The sequence below is a fragment of the Somniosus microcephalus genome, chromosome 3 (assembly GCF_052327205.1).
Source record: "Somniosus microcephalus isolate GS21.2 chromosome 3, FLI_Smic_1.0, whole genome shotgun sequence".
NCBI classification, from domain to species: domain Eukaryota; kingdom Metazoa; phylum Chordata; class Chondrichthyes; order Squaliformes; family Somniosidae; genus Somniosus; species Somniosus microcephalus.
Window position 1 is genome coordinate 47,575,783 of NC_140989.1, and position 15,312 is coordinate 47,591,094.

At 44.6% G+C, this 15,312-nt stretch overlaps 1 protein-coding gene across 8 annotated transcripts in view; it reads right to left on the minus strand.

Moving 5' to 3' along the window:
- LOC147121022 (CAP-Gly domain-containing linker protein 4-like) overlaps positions 1-15,312 on the minus strand; it is a 457,143-nt gene that overhangs the window by 353,334 nt on the left and 88,497 nt on the right. For all 8 annotated transcript variants that reach the window (XM_085980323.1, XM_085980320.1, XM_085980321.1 and 5 more), the window contains 2 exons: positions 14,078-14,171; positions 9,534-9,695 (listed from right to left, as the gene is read on the minus strand). In XM_085980323.1, coding sequence (XP_085836449.1) covers positions 9,534-9,695; positions 14,078-14,171 — 256 coding nt within the window. The remainder of the gene's footprint in view (positions 1-9,533; positions 9,696-14,077; positions 14,172-15,312) is intronic.

Below are 15,312 nucleotides of genomic sequence, written 5' to 3' on the forward strand. Positions count from 1 at the left end.
AAAGGGTCCTATATATCACAGAAATCACAGAAACCCCACAATGCAGATAGAGGCCATTTCGGCCCATCGAGCTTGCACCGACACATATCCCACCCAATCCCCGTAACCCCTACACCAACACATATCCCACCCTATCCCCGTAACCCCACGTATTTAATCCCCCTAACACTAAGGGTCAATTTATCATAGCCAATCAACCTAACCCGCACATCTTTGGACTGTGGGAGGAAACCGGAGCACCCGGAGGAAACCCACGCAAACACGGGGAGAATGTGCAAACTCCACACAGACAGTCACCCGAGGCCAGATTCGAACCCGGGTCCCTGGCGCTGTGAGGCAGCAGTGCTAACCACTATGCCACCGTGTTAAGGAAAATGATTTGGGAGTGATCACTGATCATACCATCTGGTCAGTGTAAGGCAGTTTTTAATAAGACTAGCTGAGTACTATGATACATGTGGAGGGCATTGGACTACAAGTTAGAACATGTTATATTGACAAGTACAGGTCAATGGTGAGGTTAATTCTGGAGTATGACGTTCAGTTTAGGTCACCATATCTAAAAAAAAGGATACAGATGCATTAGAAAGAGTTCAGAGGAGAGTGACCAGGATAACTCCAGTCCTTAGAGGACTAACTTATAGAGAAAGGCTCAAACATGGTTAGTAGACATTCTTCACCACCACTAAATAAACAAATAGCAGGTTTGGTACTACAGAGCACCAAAAATTCCATTAATGATGGAACATCTACTGCAGGCATGTTCTTTGAAAGAAGTTCGACCTCAGTATACAAAAATTTCATAGGGAAAATTGTTGATAAAAATTACTACTGCTTTGAGAATTCATGCCCTCGGCAGTCTGGTAATCTTCCCTATTCTTTTGCAAATTAAGTCACGTTCTAAGGTATACCTTTAGTTCTTTTTCAATAAGATACAGCACTAAGATGTTAAGCAACAGCAAGAACACTAAAACATGCCATAAAGCAAAGTGGCAACAAGCCACTCCAGAACAGAAGAGAAACAAGGTTAGGTGAGGATGAAGCTTTTGTATGGAGGATGACTTTTATTCAAAGAATGAGAAAGAAAATATCTATGATTCACTCAATCTGCACATACAGAAGAAAACTATTCAGAGATACTATAAAAACAATCTTTATCTTCAGGTTAGTTTGAAGACAGTATTATTAAAGCACTTGTCATCATGAGCTGTGAAGTTCAGGTAACAGTGCTTTGTAAAAGTTTGCATGTAGGTCCATGTCACTGAAAATGACCTGAAGAGGGGTCCTTTGCGTATTGGTCCAACAAGTAGCTACTGCACGAGTAGGAGGAGCTCTACTTTTTCTTGATGTTTATCAGTGTGCTAAGGAGTAACATCTGATTTGCTAACCTCTGTTAAGTAATAGTTTTACCTAAAGTACTTTTCCCAAAGAAAACAAAACAATGGCCTAAGTTGACGAAAGTCATTCAGCTTATATCTACATATATAAAAGGCCAATGCCCTATGCAAATCACTAAGTAATGCTTTCTTTCACTGGAGGAAACATGAGGTGGCAGACAGAATCTCAGAATTGTGAATCCAGAGACAGGTGAAAAGGGAAAATAATCGTCGAGAAAAATAAAAAATGGTGCTCGAATATTGTTTTATCGGCAAGCGAAACAAAATACAGTGAGCCTATTGTCAAGGAGTACTGACCCTTTATGCTTAAAGTTTGGTACGGTAACAGTCAAGTGAAAAAAAATCAATTTCACAGGAGCCCATGGTTCCCAGTTTCATGTCTCATAGGAACACAAAATCATGCTTTCCAAGCACTTTTCATGAACTGGAACATCATGGGGTATTCTCCCAATTCTGTCTCCAGCTATGGTGGGTAAAAAAAGATAGCAGCAAGATGGACTTCAGTCTCGAGTCTGACCTTCTCGATGAAGGGAAAGAGTTGATTAAAAGAAAGAAAAGGAAGCAACAACTCCTGGAAGATGGAAAAAGCCACTGGAGGGAATGGAAAGAACATTATGGAGAGCAGCGACAGGAATATAACCTGAAATACCCGACTCATTTCAGCAACAAACCATTTTTCCTCAAAGTACATTCGCTGAAGCACTCAGACTGAGAGGAATTGCATCGAACTACTACAGGCCTCGGAGCCCAGGGATTTCAACACTGACTCCTTCATGGTCCCCGGGGTTTGAATTCCCCCAAAGCCGCTGTCCCTGCCAGTATCGGGGTTTGAATAACTCCCACAGCCGCTGCCAGTATCAGGGTTTGAATTCCCCCCCACAGCCGCTGCCGGTATCAGGGTTTGAATTCCCCCACAGCCGGTATCGGGGTTTGAATTCCCCCTCATGGCCGCTGCCGGTGTCGGGGTTTGAATTCGCCCCACAGCCGCTGCCGGTATCGGGGTTTGAATTCCCCCCACAGCTGGTATCGGGGTCTGAGTTCCCCCTCACGGCCGCTGCCGGTATCGGGGTTTGAAATCCCCCGCTGCCGGTATCGGGGTTTGAAATCCCCCGCTGCCGGTATCGGGGTTTGAATTCCCCCGCTGCCGGTATCGGGGTTTGAATCCCCCCGCTGCCGGTATCGGGGTTTGAATCCCCCAGCTGCCGGTATCGGGGTTTGAATCCCCCACAGCCGGTATCGGGGTTTGAATTCCCCCCACAGCCGCTGCCAGTATCGGGGTTTGAATTCCCCCCACAGCCGCTGTCAGTATCGGGGTTTGAATTCCCCCCACATCCGCTGCCAGTATCTGGGTTTGAATTCCCCCCACAGCCGGTATCGGGGTTTGAGTTCCCCCTCACGGCCGCTGCCGGTATCGGGGTTTGAATTCCCCCGCTGCCGGTATCGGGGTTTGAATTCTCCCGCTGCCAATATCGGGGTTTGAATCCCCCACAGCCGGTATCGGGGTTTGAATTCCCCCACAGCCGCTGTCCCTGCCAGTATCGGGGTTTGATTCCCCCCACAGCCGCTGCCAGTATCGGGGTTTGAATCCCCCCACAGCCGCTGCCAGTATCGGGGTTTGAATCCCCCCACAGTCGCTGCCGGTATCGGGGTTTGAATTCCCCCAAAGCCGCTGCCGGTATCGGGGTTTGAATCCCCCCACAGCCGCTGCCAGTATCGGGGTTTGAATCCCCCCACAGCCGCTGCCAGTATCGGGGTTTGAATCCCCCCACAGCCGCTGCCGGTATCGGGGTTTGAATCCCCCCACAGCCGCTGCCGGTATCAGGGTTTGAATTCCCCCACAGCCGCTGCCGGTATCGGGGTTTGAATTCCCCCCACAGCCGCTGCCAGTATCGGGGTTTGAACTCCCCCATAGACGCTACCGGTATCGGGGTTTGAATCCCCCCACAGCCGCTGCCGGTATCGGGGTTTGAATTCCCCCACAGCCGCTGCCAGTATCGGGGTTTGAATTCCCCCACAGCCGCTGCCAGTATCGGGGTTTGAACTACCCCACAGCCGCTGCCAGTATCGGGGTTTGAACTCCCCCATAGACGCTACCGGTATCGGGGTTTGAATTCCCCCACAGCCGCTGCCAGTATCGGCTTTTGAACTCCCCCACAGCCGCTGCCGGTATCGGGGTTTGAATCCCCCCACAGCCGCTGCCAGTATCGGGGTTTGAACTCCCCCATAGACGCTACCGGTATCGGGGTTTGAACACCCCCACAGCCGCTGCCAGTATCGGGGTTTGAATACCCCCACAGCCGCTGCCAGTATCGGGGTTTGAACTCCCCCATAGACGCTGCCGGTATCGGGGTTTGAATCCCCCCACAGCCGCTGCCGGTATCGGGGTTTGAATTCCCCCACAGCCGCTGCCGGTATCGGGGTTTGAACTCCCCCATAGACGCTGCCGGTATCGAGGTTTGAATTCCCCCATAGACGCTGCCAGTATCGGGGTTTGAATCCCCCCACAGCCGCTGCCAGTATCGGGGTTTGAATTCCCCCATAGACGCTGCCAGTATCGGGGTTTGAATCCCCCCACAGCCGCTGCCAGTATCGGGGTTTGAATTCCCCCATAGATGCTGCCAGTATCGGGGTTTGAATTCCCCCATAGATGCTGCCAGTATCGGGGTTTGAATCCCCCCACAGCAGCTGCTAGTATCGGGGTTTGAATCCCCCCACAGCCGCTGCCAGTATCGGGGTTTGAATTCCCCCAAAGCCGCTGTCCCTGCCAGTATCGGGGTTTGAATTCCCCCCACAGCCGCTGCCAGTATCGGGGTTTGAATTCCCCCCACAGCCGCTGCCAGTATCGGGGTTTGAATTCCCCCATAGACGCTGCCAGTATCGGGGTTTGAATCCCCCCACAGCCGCTGCCAGTATCGGGGTTTGAATTCCCCCATAGACGCTGCCAGTATCGGGGTTTGAATCCCCCCACAGCCGCTGCCAGTATCGGGGTTTGAATTCCCCCATAGATGCTGCCAGTATCGGGGTTTGAATTCCCCCATAGATGCTGCCAGTATCGGGGTTTGAATCCCCCCACAGCAGCTGCTAGTATCGGGGTTTGAATCCCCCCACAGCCGCTGCCAGTATCGGGGTTTGAATTCCCCCAAAGCCGCTGTCCCTGCCAGTATCGGGGTTTGAATTCCCCCCACAGCCGCTGCCAGTATCGGGGTTTGAATTCCCCCCACAGCCGCTGCCAGTATCGGGGTTTGAATTCCCCCATCGACGCTGCCAGTATCGGGGTTTGAATCCCCCCCACAGCCGCTGCCAGTATCGGGGTTTGAATTCCCCCATAGATGCTGCCAGTATCGGGGTTTGAATCCCCCCACAGCCGCTGCCAGTATCGGGGTTTGAATTCCCCCATAGATGCTGCCAGTATCGGGGTTTGAATTCCCCCATAGATGCTGCCAGTATCGGGGTTTGAATCCCCCCACAGCAGCTGCTAGTATCGGGGTTTGAATCCCCCCACAGCCGCTGCCAGTATCGGGGTTTGAATTCCCCCAAAGCCGCTGTCCCTGCCAGTATCGGGGTTTGAATAACTCCCACAGCTGCTGCCAGTATCGGGGTTTGAATTCCCCCATAGACGCTGCCAGTATCGGGGTTTGAATTCCCCCATAGACGCTGCCAGTATCTAGGTTTGAAGATGTGCACGCACCATAATTTGGGCCCAGAAGATGTGCGCGCACCCGACCCTATGCAGTATGGTTGTCCGTCGTCTCAGTGTTGTTAGGAACAGGTTCAACTGTACAGATACTGTACTTGGCATATCTGATTTGTCGTTATATCTGCTTCCAAACTTATGTTCTTAGCATTGTTGCAGCTAATCATAATCTCAGCTGGTTCTTCAAAATTGTTGGGGTGATTGTTACAGCGCATACAATCACCATTTTGAAAATAAGAACACCTGCAAAAAAAGATCAGTTGATGCCAGTCCCTTAGCAGTCTGTAATTTACAGGTTTCACTGTATCTCCAATACAAATACCGATAAATTTAATTGTAGCATAATTGGTGCTATTGATTTAATTTGAATTAATTAAAGGGTAAGTCATGGCAGCAAAGCTCGGCCTCGTGGCATGCTCCTCCTGCACTATGTGGGAAATCAGGGACACTTCCTGTGTCCCTGACGACCATGTGTGCGGGAAGTGTATCCAGCTGCAGCTACTGGCAGACCGCATTGCGGTGCTGGAGCTGCGAATGGATACATACTGGAGCATTCGCGATGCTGAGGACGTCGTGGATATCACGGTTAATCAGTTTGTCACACCACAGGTAAAGGCTGCACAGGCAGGAAGGGAATGGGTGACCGCCAGGCAGAGTAGTAGGGACCGCCAGGCAGGTAGTGCAGGGGTCCCCTGTGGCCATGCCCCTCTCAAACAGATATACCGCTTTGGATATTGTTGGGGAGGATGGCTTATCGGGGGGAAGGCAGCAGCAGTCAACTTCCTGGCACCGTGGGTGGTTCTGCTGCACGGGACGGGAGGAAAAAGAGCAGGAGAGCTATAGTGATAGGGGATTCTATTGTAAGGGGAATAGATAGGTGTTTCTGCGGCCGCAAACGAGACTCCAGGATGGTATGTTGCCTCCCTGGTGCAAGGGTCAAGGATGTCTTGGAGCGGCTGCAGGGCATTCTGGAGGGGGAGGGTGAACAGCCAGTTGTCGTGGTGTATATAGGTACCAACGATATAGGTAAAAAACGGGATGAGGTCCTAAAAGCTGAATATAGGGAATTAGGAGGTAAAATAAAAAATAGGACCTCGAAGGTAGTAATCTCAGGATTGCTACCAGTGCCACGTGCTAGTCAGAGCAGAAATAGAAGGATATTTCAGATGAATACGTGGCTAGAAGCATGGTGCAAGGGGGAGGGATTCAAATTCCTGGGACATTGGAACCGGTTCTGGGGGAGGTGGGACCAGTACAAACTGGACGGTTTGCACCTGGGCAGGACCGGGACCGATGTCCTAGGGGGAGTGTTTGCTACTGCTCTGGGGGAGGGTTTAAACTAAAATGGCAGGGGGTTGGGAGCCTGTGCAGGGAGACAGTGGAAAGGGAAGCAAGGATAGAAGCAAAAGACAGGAAGGAGAAAAGCAAAAGTGGAAGGCAGAGAAATCAAGGGTGTAAATCAAACATGGCCACAGTAAACAATAATTCTAAAAGGTCTAAGAGTGTTAAAAAAACAAGCCTGAAGGCTTTGTGTCTTAATGCGAGGAGCATTCGTAATAAGGTAGATGAATTAGCTGCACAAATAGATGTAAATGGATATGATACAATTGGGATTACGGAGACATAGCTCCAGGGTGACCAAGGCTAGGAATTCAACATCCAGGGGTATTCAATATTCAAGAAGGAAAGGCAAAAAGGAAAAGGCGGTGGGGTAGCATTGCTGGTTAAAGAGGAGATTAACACAATAGTATGGAAGGATGATGTGGAATCTGTATGGGTAGAGCTGAGAAATACCATGGGGCAGAAAACGTTAGTGGGAGTTGTATACAGACCCCCAAACAGTAATGCTGAGGTTGGGGGTGGCATTAAATGGGAAATTAGAGATGCGTGCAATAAGGGCACAGCAGTTATCATGGGTGACTTTAATCTACATATAGATTGGTCTAACCAAATTAGTAACAATACTGTGGAAGAGGAATTCCTAGAGTGTATACATGATGGTTTCCTGGACCAATATGTCGAGGAACCAACTAGAGATCAGGCCATCTTAGACTGGGTATTATGTAATGAGAAAGGATTAATTAGCAATCTTGTTGTGCGAGGCCCCTTGGGGAGGAGCGATCATAATATGATAGAATTCTTCATTAAGATGGAGAGTGAAGTAGTTGATTCAGAGACTTGGGTACTGAATTTAAATAAAGGAAACTACGATGGTATGAGGCGCGAGTTGGCTAGGATGGATTGGGGAATGTTACTTAAAGGGTTGACGGTGAATAGGCAATGGCAAACATTTAAAGATCGCACGGATGAACTACAGATTTTGTTCGTCCCCGTTTGGCATAAAAATAAAACAAAAAAGGTACTCAACATTGGCTAACAAGGGAAATTAGGAATAGCATAAGATCCAAGGAGAGGACATATAAATTGGCCAGAAAAAGCAGCAAACCTGAGGATTGGGAGCAGTTTAGGATTCAGCAAAGGAGGACAAAGGGATTAATTCAGAGGGGGAAAATAGGGTAAGTTTGCAGGGAACATAAAAATTGACTGTAAAAGCTTCTATAGATATGTGAAGAGAAAAAGATTGGTAAAGTCAAGCGTAGGTCCCTTGCAGTCAGAATCAGGGGAATTTATAATGGTAAACAAAGAAATGGCAGACCAATTAAATACATACTTCACAAAGGAGGACACAAATAAACTCCCAGAGATGTCGGGGAACATAGGGTCTAATGAGAGGGAGGAACTGAATGAAATCAGTATTTGTAGGGAAATGGTGTTAGGGAAATTGAAGGGATTGAAGGCCGATAATTCCCCAGGGCCTGATAATCTACATCGTAGGGTACTTAAGGAAGTGGCCCTAGAAATAGTAGATGCATTGCTGGTCATCTTCCAAAATTCGATAGACTCTGGAACAGTTCCCATGGATTGGAGGGTAGCTAATGTAACCCCACTATTTAAAAAAGGTGGTAGAGAAAAAACAGGGAATTATAGGCTGGTAAGCCTGACATCAGTAGTGGGGAAAATGCTAGAGTCCATTACAAAAGATGTAATAGCAGAGCACTTGGAAAACAGTGACAGGATCGGACAAAGTCAACATGGATTTACAAAAGGTAAATCATGTTCGACTAATCTACTGGAATGTTTTGAGGATGTAACTGGTAGAATAGAGAAGGGAGAACCAGTGGATGTGGTGTATTTGGACTTTCAGAAGGCTTTCGATAAGGTCCCACATAAGAGACTAGCGTGCAAAGTTAAAGCACATGGGATTGGGGGTAAGGTACTGACTTGGATAGAAAACTGGTTGGCAGAATGGAAGCAAAGAGTTGGAATAAACGGGTCTTTTTCCGAGTGGAAGGCAGTGACTAGTGGGGTACCGCAGGGATTGGTGCTAGGACCCCAGTTATTCACAATATATATTAATGATCTAGACGAGGGAACTAGATGTAATATCTCCAAGTTTGCAGACGACACAAAGCTGGGTGGGCGTGTGTGCTGTGAGAAGGATGCAGAGAAACTCCAGTACGATTTGGACAGGTTGGGCGATTGGGCAGATGCAGTATAATGTGGATAAATGCGAGGTTATCCACTTTGGTGGCAAAAACAGGAAGGCAGATTATTATCTGAACGGCAATAGATTGGGAAAAGGGCAAGTGCAACGAGACCTGGGTGTCCTTGTGCACCAGTCGCTGAAGGTAAGCATGCAGGTGCAGCAGGCAGTTAAGAAGGCAAATGGTATGTTGGCCTTCATAGCGAGAGGATACGAGTACAGGAGCAAGGATGTCTTGCTGCAGTTGTACAGGGCCTTGGTGAGACCACACCTTGAGTATTGTGTGCAGTTTTGGTCGCCTTATCTGAGGAAGGATGTTCTTGCCATGGAGGGAATGCAGTGAAGATTCACCAGACTGATACCTGGGATGGCAGGAATGACGTATGAGGAGAGATTGGGTCGATTGGGCTTATATTCGCTGGAGTTTAGAAGAATGAGAGGGGATCTCATTGAAACTTATAAAATTCTAACAGGACTAGACAGACTAGATGCAGGAAGGCTGTTCCTGATGGCAGGGAAGTCCAGAACCAGGGGTCACAGTCTAAGGATAAGGGGTAAGCCATTTAGGACTGAGATGAGGAGGAATTTCTTCACCCAGAGAGTGGTGAACCTGTGGAATTCTCTACCACAGAAGACAGTTGAGGCCAATTCATTAAATATATTCAAGGAGTTCGATATATTTCTTAAGGCTAAGGGGATCAAGGGATATGGGAAGAAAGCACGGACAGGGTACTGAATTTGGATGATCAGCCATGATCGCATTGAATGGCGGAGCAGGCTCGAGGGGCCGAATGGCCTACTCCTGCTCCTATCTTCTATGTTTCTATCTAATTATAAAAAAGAGAGACAAAGGAAGAAAGTCTACATGTTTCCCTCAAAACTAAGTATGTTTATTTACCTCCAGCATTTGCATCCTTCAGAACTACTCTTATTAGTTCAGGGACATCAAAATAAGCTGCATAGTGCAAAGCATTCATGTTTGTCCAACGGCTACGGAGAGTGACATCAGCTCCCATGTCGATCAACTGTGAAGCAAACTTGGCAGCAATCTCTGCATCTCCTGGAAGAATAAAAATATAATTCAAAAAGAGCACTCTGGGGTGATACGGCATAACACAACTGACATGTCACAGCGAAGTAACATGGAAGATGCCAGTGAACATAGGCTTACAGGATACATTGGGGGAGCAGGACAATGTTGAGGCAGAATTCGTATAAATTTGCAGAGAACCGTCAACCACAGAAACTTTATTTGGACATTTAATATTAATTGAAAATACAGAATAAAACAATATTTTCCCAGTACCTCTTGGGGTATCTTCTACTGAATACAGTGCTATTTGCATGCAGATAGCACCAGACCCAACGCAAGTCCTTAACCCCATGAGGTGAGCATGCCCTAACTGTTCTGCTTGCACTTGCAAATTTTTTTGAAGTAACGTCACCAGTAAAAACTCTTGAAGACAGCACTGGGGAAGAGTAGGACTCCTCAGGGGGTTAGCTACCAATCGATTAAAATTTGATGCACAATGAGGAACTGCATGACTGATGGCGCAGCTACTGCAGCATGGGAGGAATTAAACTAAGAAGTTCCACTCTCCCCAGGGCTCTATTCGCCAGCAGACAATTGAGCCATTTTTAGGCAACATACACTACACCACTATTTAAACAGTTTTTTTTTTTAGTTTAGCAAGAACTGCTGTTCTTTCCAGGCAATTAAACATGCAATTCTAAATTGTGTTTTACCTTTGAAACTAAACAAATTTTTCAGCTATAGTCACAAGTGAGGATGATCTACTAACATAAATAAGCTATAAAGAGTTCGAGGCCTGGATTCTCCTCTGAATTACCACCTATTTCTGGGTGAATTCTCTCTCTAACTCTTTCAGTCTCTCTCTATCCATCTCTCTCACTTTCTGTTTCACTCGTCAGTAATTAGAATGTTTACATTTTCTAACGAGCAATGAAACATGGGTGATAATCAGGTAAAAATTAGAAGTTTTCTGACTGCTTTCAAAATTCAACTCATTTGTTTTTTTAAGAACTTAAATTCATATGAGGAAAGACTCTCTGTTGCTTAATATGCTTTCAGAAGTTTAAAAAGATAGATTATAATTTAAACCAACAAAAGTTGAAAGATGATGTGTAATCAATACAAGCTGCCATTTCTGTTTTAAAAAACCTCACTATAAACTTAACCTGAATAAATATTCTAAAATATATCCTCTTTTCATCAAATAAGTTGAAAACTAAAACCAAATATATTTTGTTAGAGACAGAAAGAGATGCATTGAATCATTTGGTTGGTTAAATGTTACTGATACATCTTAGGAATTATGCATACTGCATATGCTCAGACTGCAGCTAACAGTCTTCAGCTAACAGAGGCACTGTCGAGGGAAGAAATATCAAGTCCAAGCCCGGCCTTTAGTAAAACTTTAATGAATGTATTAATAGACAAAAAAGACATTTTAATAGATAAAAGTTAGTCACGTTATTGTGAAATATATATATTTTTAAAATTTGTTTAATACCTTATTTTGGACATTAGAAATTTCAGTTACTGAGAAATACGAACCAATCAGGAGGCAGCTACTGATAGCATTTAAGTGGCTGTTGTGACAATGAGTACAATATGAGATGAAAAGTGGCATGCTTTCTGAAAGCTCAACAAGTGTATCAGTACACTATAGCAAGAGAAATCCTACCTAAAATAAACTTTTACATAGCACCTTTCACAACCTCAGAACATCCCAAAGCACTTTACAGCCAATTAAGTTATTTTGAAGTATAAGCACTGTTGTAATATAGGAAATGCGGTAACCAATTTGCGCACAGCAAGATCCCACAAACAGCAAATAAATAAATGACTAAGTTATCTGTTTTAGGTGTTGGTTGAGGAATAAATTTTGGCCAGGACACAGAGAACCCACTTGCTCTTCTTCAAATAGTGTCGTTGAATCTTTTACATTCATCTGAGAGGGAAGATGGGGCCTCAGTTTAACGTCTCATCCGAAAGATATTTAAATCATTATTTTATTCATAAATAGGTGAAAGAATTTCAGCCATCAATAAAAAGTTACTTTTTATACAAAATAAATTCTGGTAGGAATTAAAAGGAAGCTTTAATTGCCTGATGAACATAAATGTATTGTTCTTATTTCTAATTAATGTTATTACTTTTTAGCTGCATCAAAGTGGCCTAAATAATGTAAGTTCCTCTTCCTTAGTTAAAAAGCTCTATTTGGGTAAGTAGGTGGCCTGCTCTAATACCTCTGCAAGTGGCAGTTGCTGTACATGATACAAGAACTCACCTTTCAACTTTCCTTTCCTCACCACTTCCAGTGAAATACCTAGGTTCTGCTTTGCACTTTGACCGATAGCCTGACCAAGACTGAAAATTCAGTACATGTTGGATCACTTGCTTAAACCCACATTGTGGCATTCCATGAGCAACATTTTTGCACCCTAATAACCAAGTCACCAACTTATCCAAGATTCTGGTACTATCCTAAATGCTATTATTGTAAATACTAAATTGGAATTGTCTCAATGCACTTTTTTAACAATACATTTTAATTTGTACCTCTCTAATGTATTTGCTGTATATATCTACAAATGTGTGGAAAATCAGCTATACATTCAAGACCGAAATTTACTACATCATTTGAGATGCTAAACCATTGCCAAAGATTTTAGCCCACACTTATATGGATATGTAGTGGTATGATGTGCCACCAAGTGGTATGCAAAGCAAGTATGCAATGACATTACAAAATCTGAACACCATTATCAAACAAAATTATCCCTAAGATTTTTACATCCTGAACTGACACTTTAACTTCCTAGACTAATAGTATACCAGAAAAAGATTTAGGAAGCACTGCAGTGGGCTTTTAGACTGTAGACAAAGTCTAAGCATGGAGAATGAGTAAATGTTGATAAAACTCGTATGTTTAAGCTTTGCCATCAACATGCCATAAATCTAACTCAAAAAGGCATTTTAGGTTGCACTTTGTTTTGTAAATAGTTATTGACATTGGACTGCTTTCACTTTTACTATTAAGTACATGCAAGTAGTGCCAGAAGCTGATAGGATTATATGAAGTAGGTGGAAGGAGGCTCGTGTGGAGCATAAACACCGGCACAGACCTGTCGGGCCAAAACAACTGTTTCTGTGCTATATAATACAATGGCCCAGAAATTCGGGTCGGGGGCTTCCCGCGGGTGCAAGCCCCCGACCTACACTTACCTAGCGCGCCGGCAGTTGACCTCTTGGCCTGCGTGGAATTACTCTCCGAGGCCTGTCCCAGAGGCTGGCGCGCTATGCTGGCGTGTCCCAGGGGCGTAGTTAGTGCGAAGCGTCCCCTAGGATCACGTGAGCAACAGGCAGCCAATCGGAGCAGGGAATGCTCCATTCATAAGTCTTGACAGATAGACCTGTCAAAACGTATAAATGCTGAGGCTGTAAAACTGTACTTTACCTTCAAATAAATTTTTACAAAAAAAAAAATCACACTTTGTAAATAAACTATAAATGACATTAAATAACTATTTTAAACAAAAATTTTAATTTTTGAAAAAAATAATTTTATAAAAAAAACGGGGCTAAAAATAAACTTACCTTGTTTTAAAGTATTTAAAAGTAAAAAACCTGTGGAAAAAATGTTTTATTTTAAATAATTGACCACTTACCTTTGAAAATGAAGTCCTTACGGCTGCTTTTTACATTTCTAAAATGTACAGACTTACCCGCACGTTAAAACCTGAAAAAAAAAAAGGAAGTTCAACGCGCACGCGCAGACTCCCGCGCGCACGCGTTCGACCTCTGAACCCCTTGGTTCAGAGGATCGGAAGTGCCGGTTTCCCGCGCATGCAAGATTCCAGCACTTCCATCGGGTCCACGTGTGAGTACTCCGTTCGTACTCACGCGTTGGGACCCGAATTTCTGGGCCAATGTAATTATCATGATCTCATACTCTAGAAATTTGTTCATGCAAGTATAAAAGTGGTATATGTTGTTTACAAGACACACAGATGAACAATCAACATTTCAACAATGAATACCAGGATTTAAAGGGCCTAAAATTATGTTTTATCTTTGGCCAGGGAAAATTTTATTTTTCCCCAAATTTTCAACTTCCGAAATAGAATATTCCTTTGAAAGTTGATTCTACTGCACTATGTACTTTAAAAAAAAAACATAATTATTTGATTAGGATTGATGGATGACTGGCATGACCACAACTGAAACAAATGTCAGCCACTTTATTCTCATAACAATCACATCTGTTACTAAAATAGGAAATACTCCTGTCAGAGAATGGTGATGCCATAAGAAGAAGCATTGAAGCAAAAGACAACAAGGAAAGAAAAGAAGGTACAAAGGAAAATGTTAATAAAAAAATCTATATTAGAAGAAATATTTGAGGTACAACTCACCAATTCCTTGAGCCCCAGCTTTGCAGGTGTAATGTAGCAGTGTCATATCTGTCAATCCATCTCTGTCATTCACATGGCATCCTCGGTTCAGAATCTAAAGCAGTTACATCAGAAACAGAATGATAGAAGGTTATTTTTCTTTCTTGACTTTATTTCACATGAAAACTAATCACCCACAATCAACTGAGAAATATGGGACTGTGCTTTCTGTTAAGACAATCCTCATCCATAATCAGCCATTAAAAACAAAACACACAACAAAATGTTTTTCCTAATCATACTTGCTCTAGTTGAGACTTTTATACATGGATCTACTTACTGAAACTTGTACAGGGAGATTTTTCTGGATCTGCACCCAGTCACAATATTGCCTGGAATATTGGAAAAATCGAGCGAGTTAGGACCAACTTTCCTAAAAGCTGCGTGGCCGCGCAGCTCTCTGCTGGTCCCGCACAGCCCAGGACTGGTTTTTTCAATGTTGAATGGGCCACGCAGCCACATAAAGGGGTCGCACACCCAAAAAAATATAAGAGGGAACATTGGTTAGGACACACACCTGCAAAGGAACCTGCTTGACTTTCCTTGGAAGAAAAAATAGGCAGGTTCCTTTACTAGCATGTTCCAGTATTGTATTCACTGTGCTGAGGCGATCCAGTGCAGCTGAACCCAGGAAAATCTCCCCTTACACGTTTCAGTTCCCTTTGAGCTTTGTGAATTGCACAGTCACTGAACTATCCATAAACATCCATTGCCATCCTTTGCCATTTCCCCCTCCCCCCAGTCTCCTCCACAGCTTAACAGTGGTGATATTTTAGCTCAATCTATGGGCTGGAATTTCCTCCTTGGGCACAACCCGGAAGTTAAGACCCAAAACTGCACCCATTCCCATGCCCATTTTGCCAATGTCAAGTTATGCTCAGATTTCCTGTGAATTTCATTGGAATACACCCAAATGTAAAATAGGGATAAATCAGCGCAAATAATGTAGGCCCAAGGAAAGCGCCAAACTCACACCATTTATCTTATTTGTGTATGAAAATTAAATTTTCAACAGTAGCCTGGAGTTTCCGCTTGATTGCGTTGGTTTTCTCGGTGTAATTCACCCGATATCGGCATAACCGGTGCAAAAGATCACAGAATTTTAAACACAAATTGCGTTCAGCGCAACTTGAGTTCCGAGATCTTTCGCGCTAGTTTTAAAAACAGCGCTCTAGAAGCAGGCCCCACCCATAAAA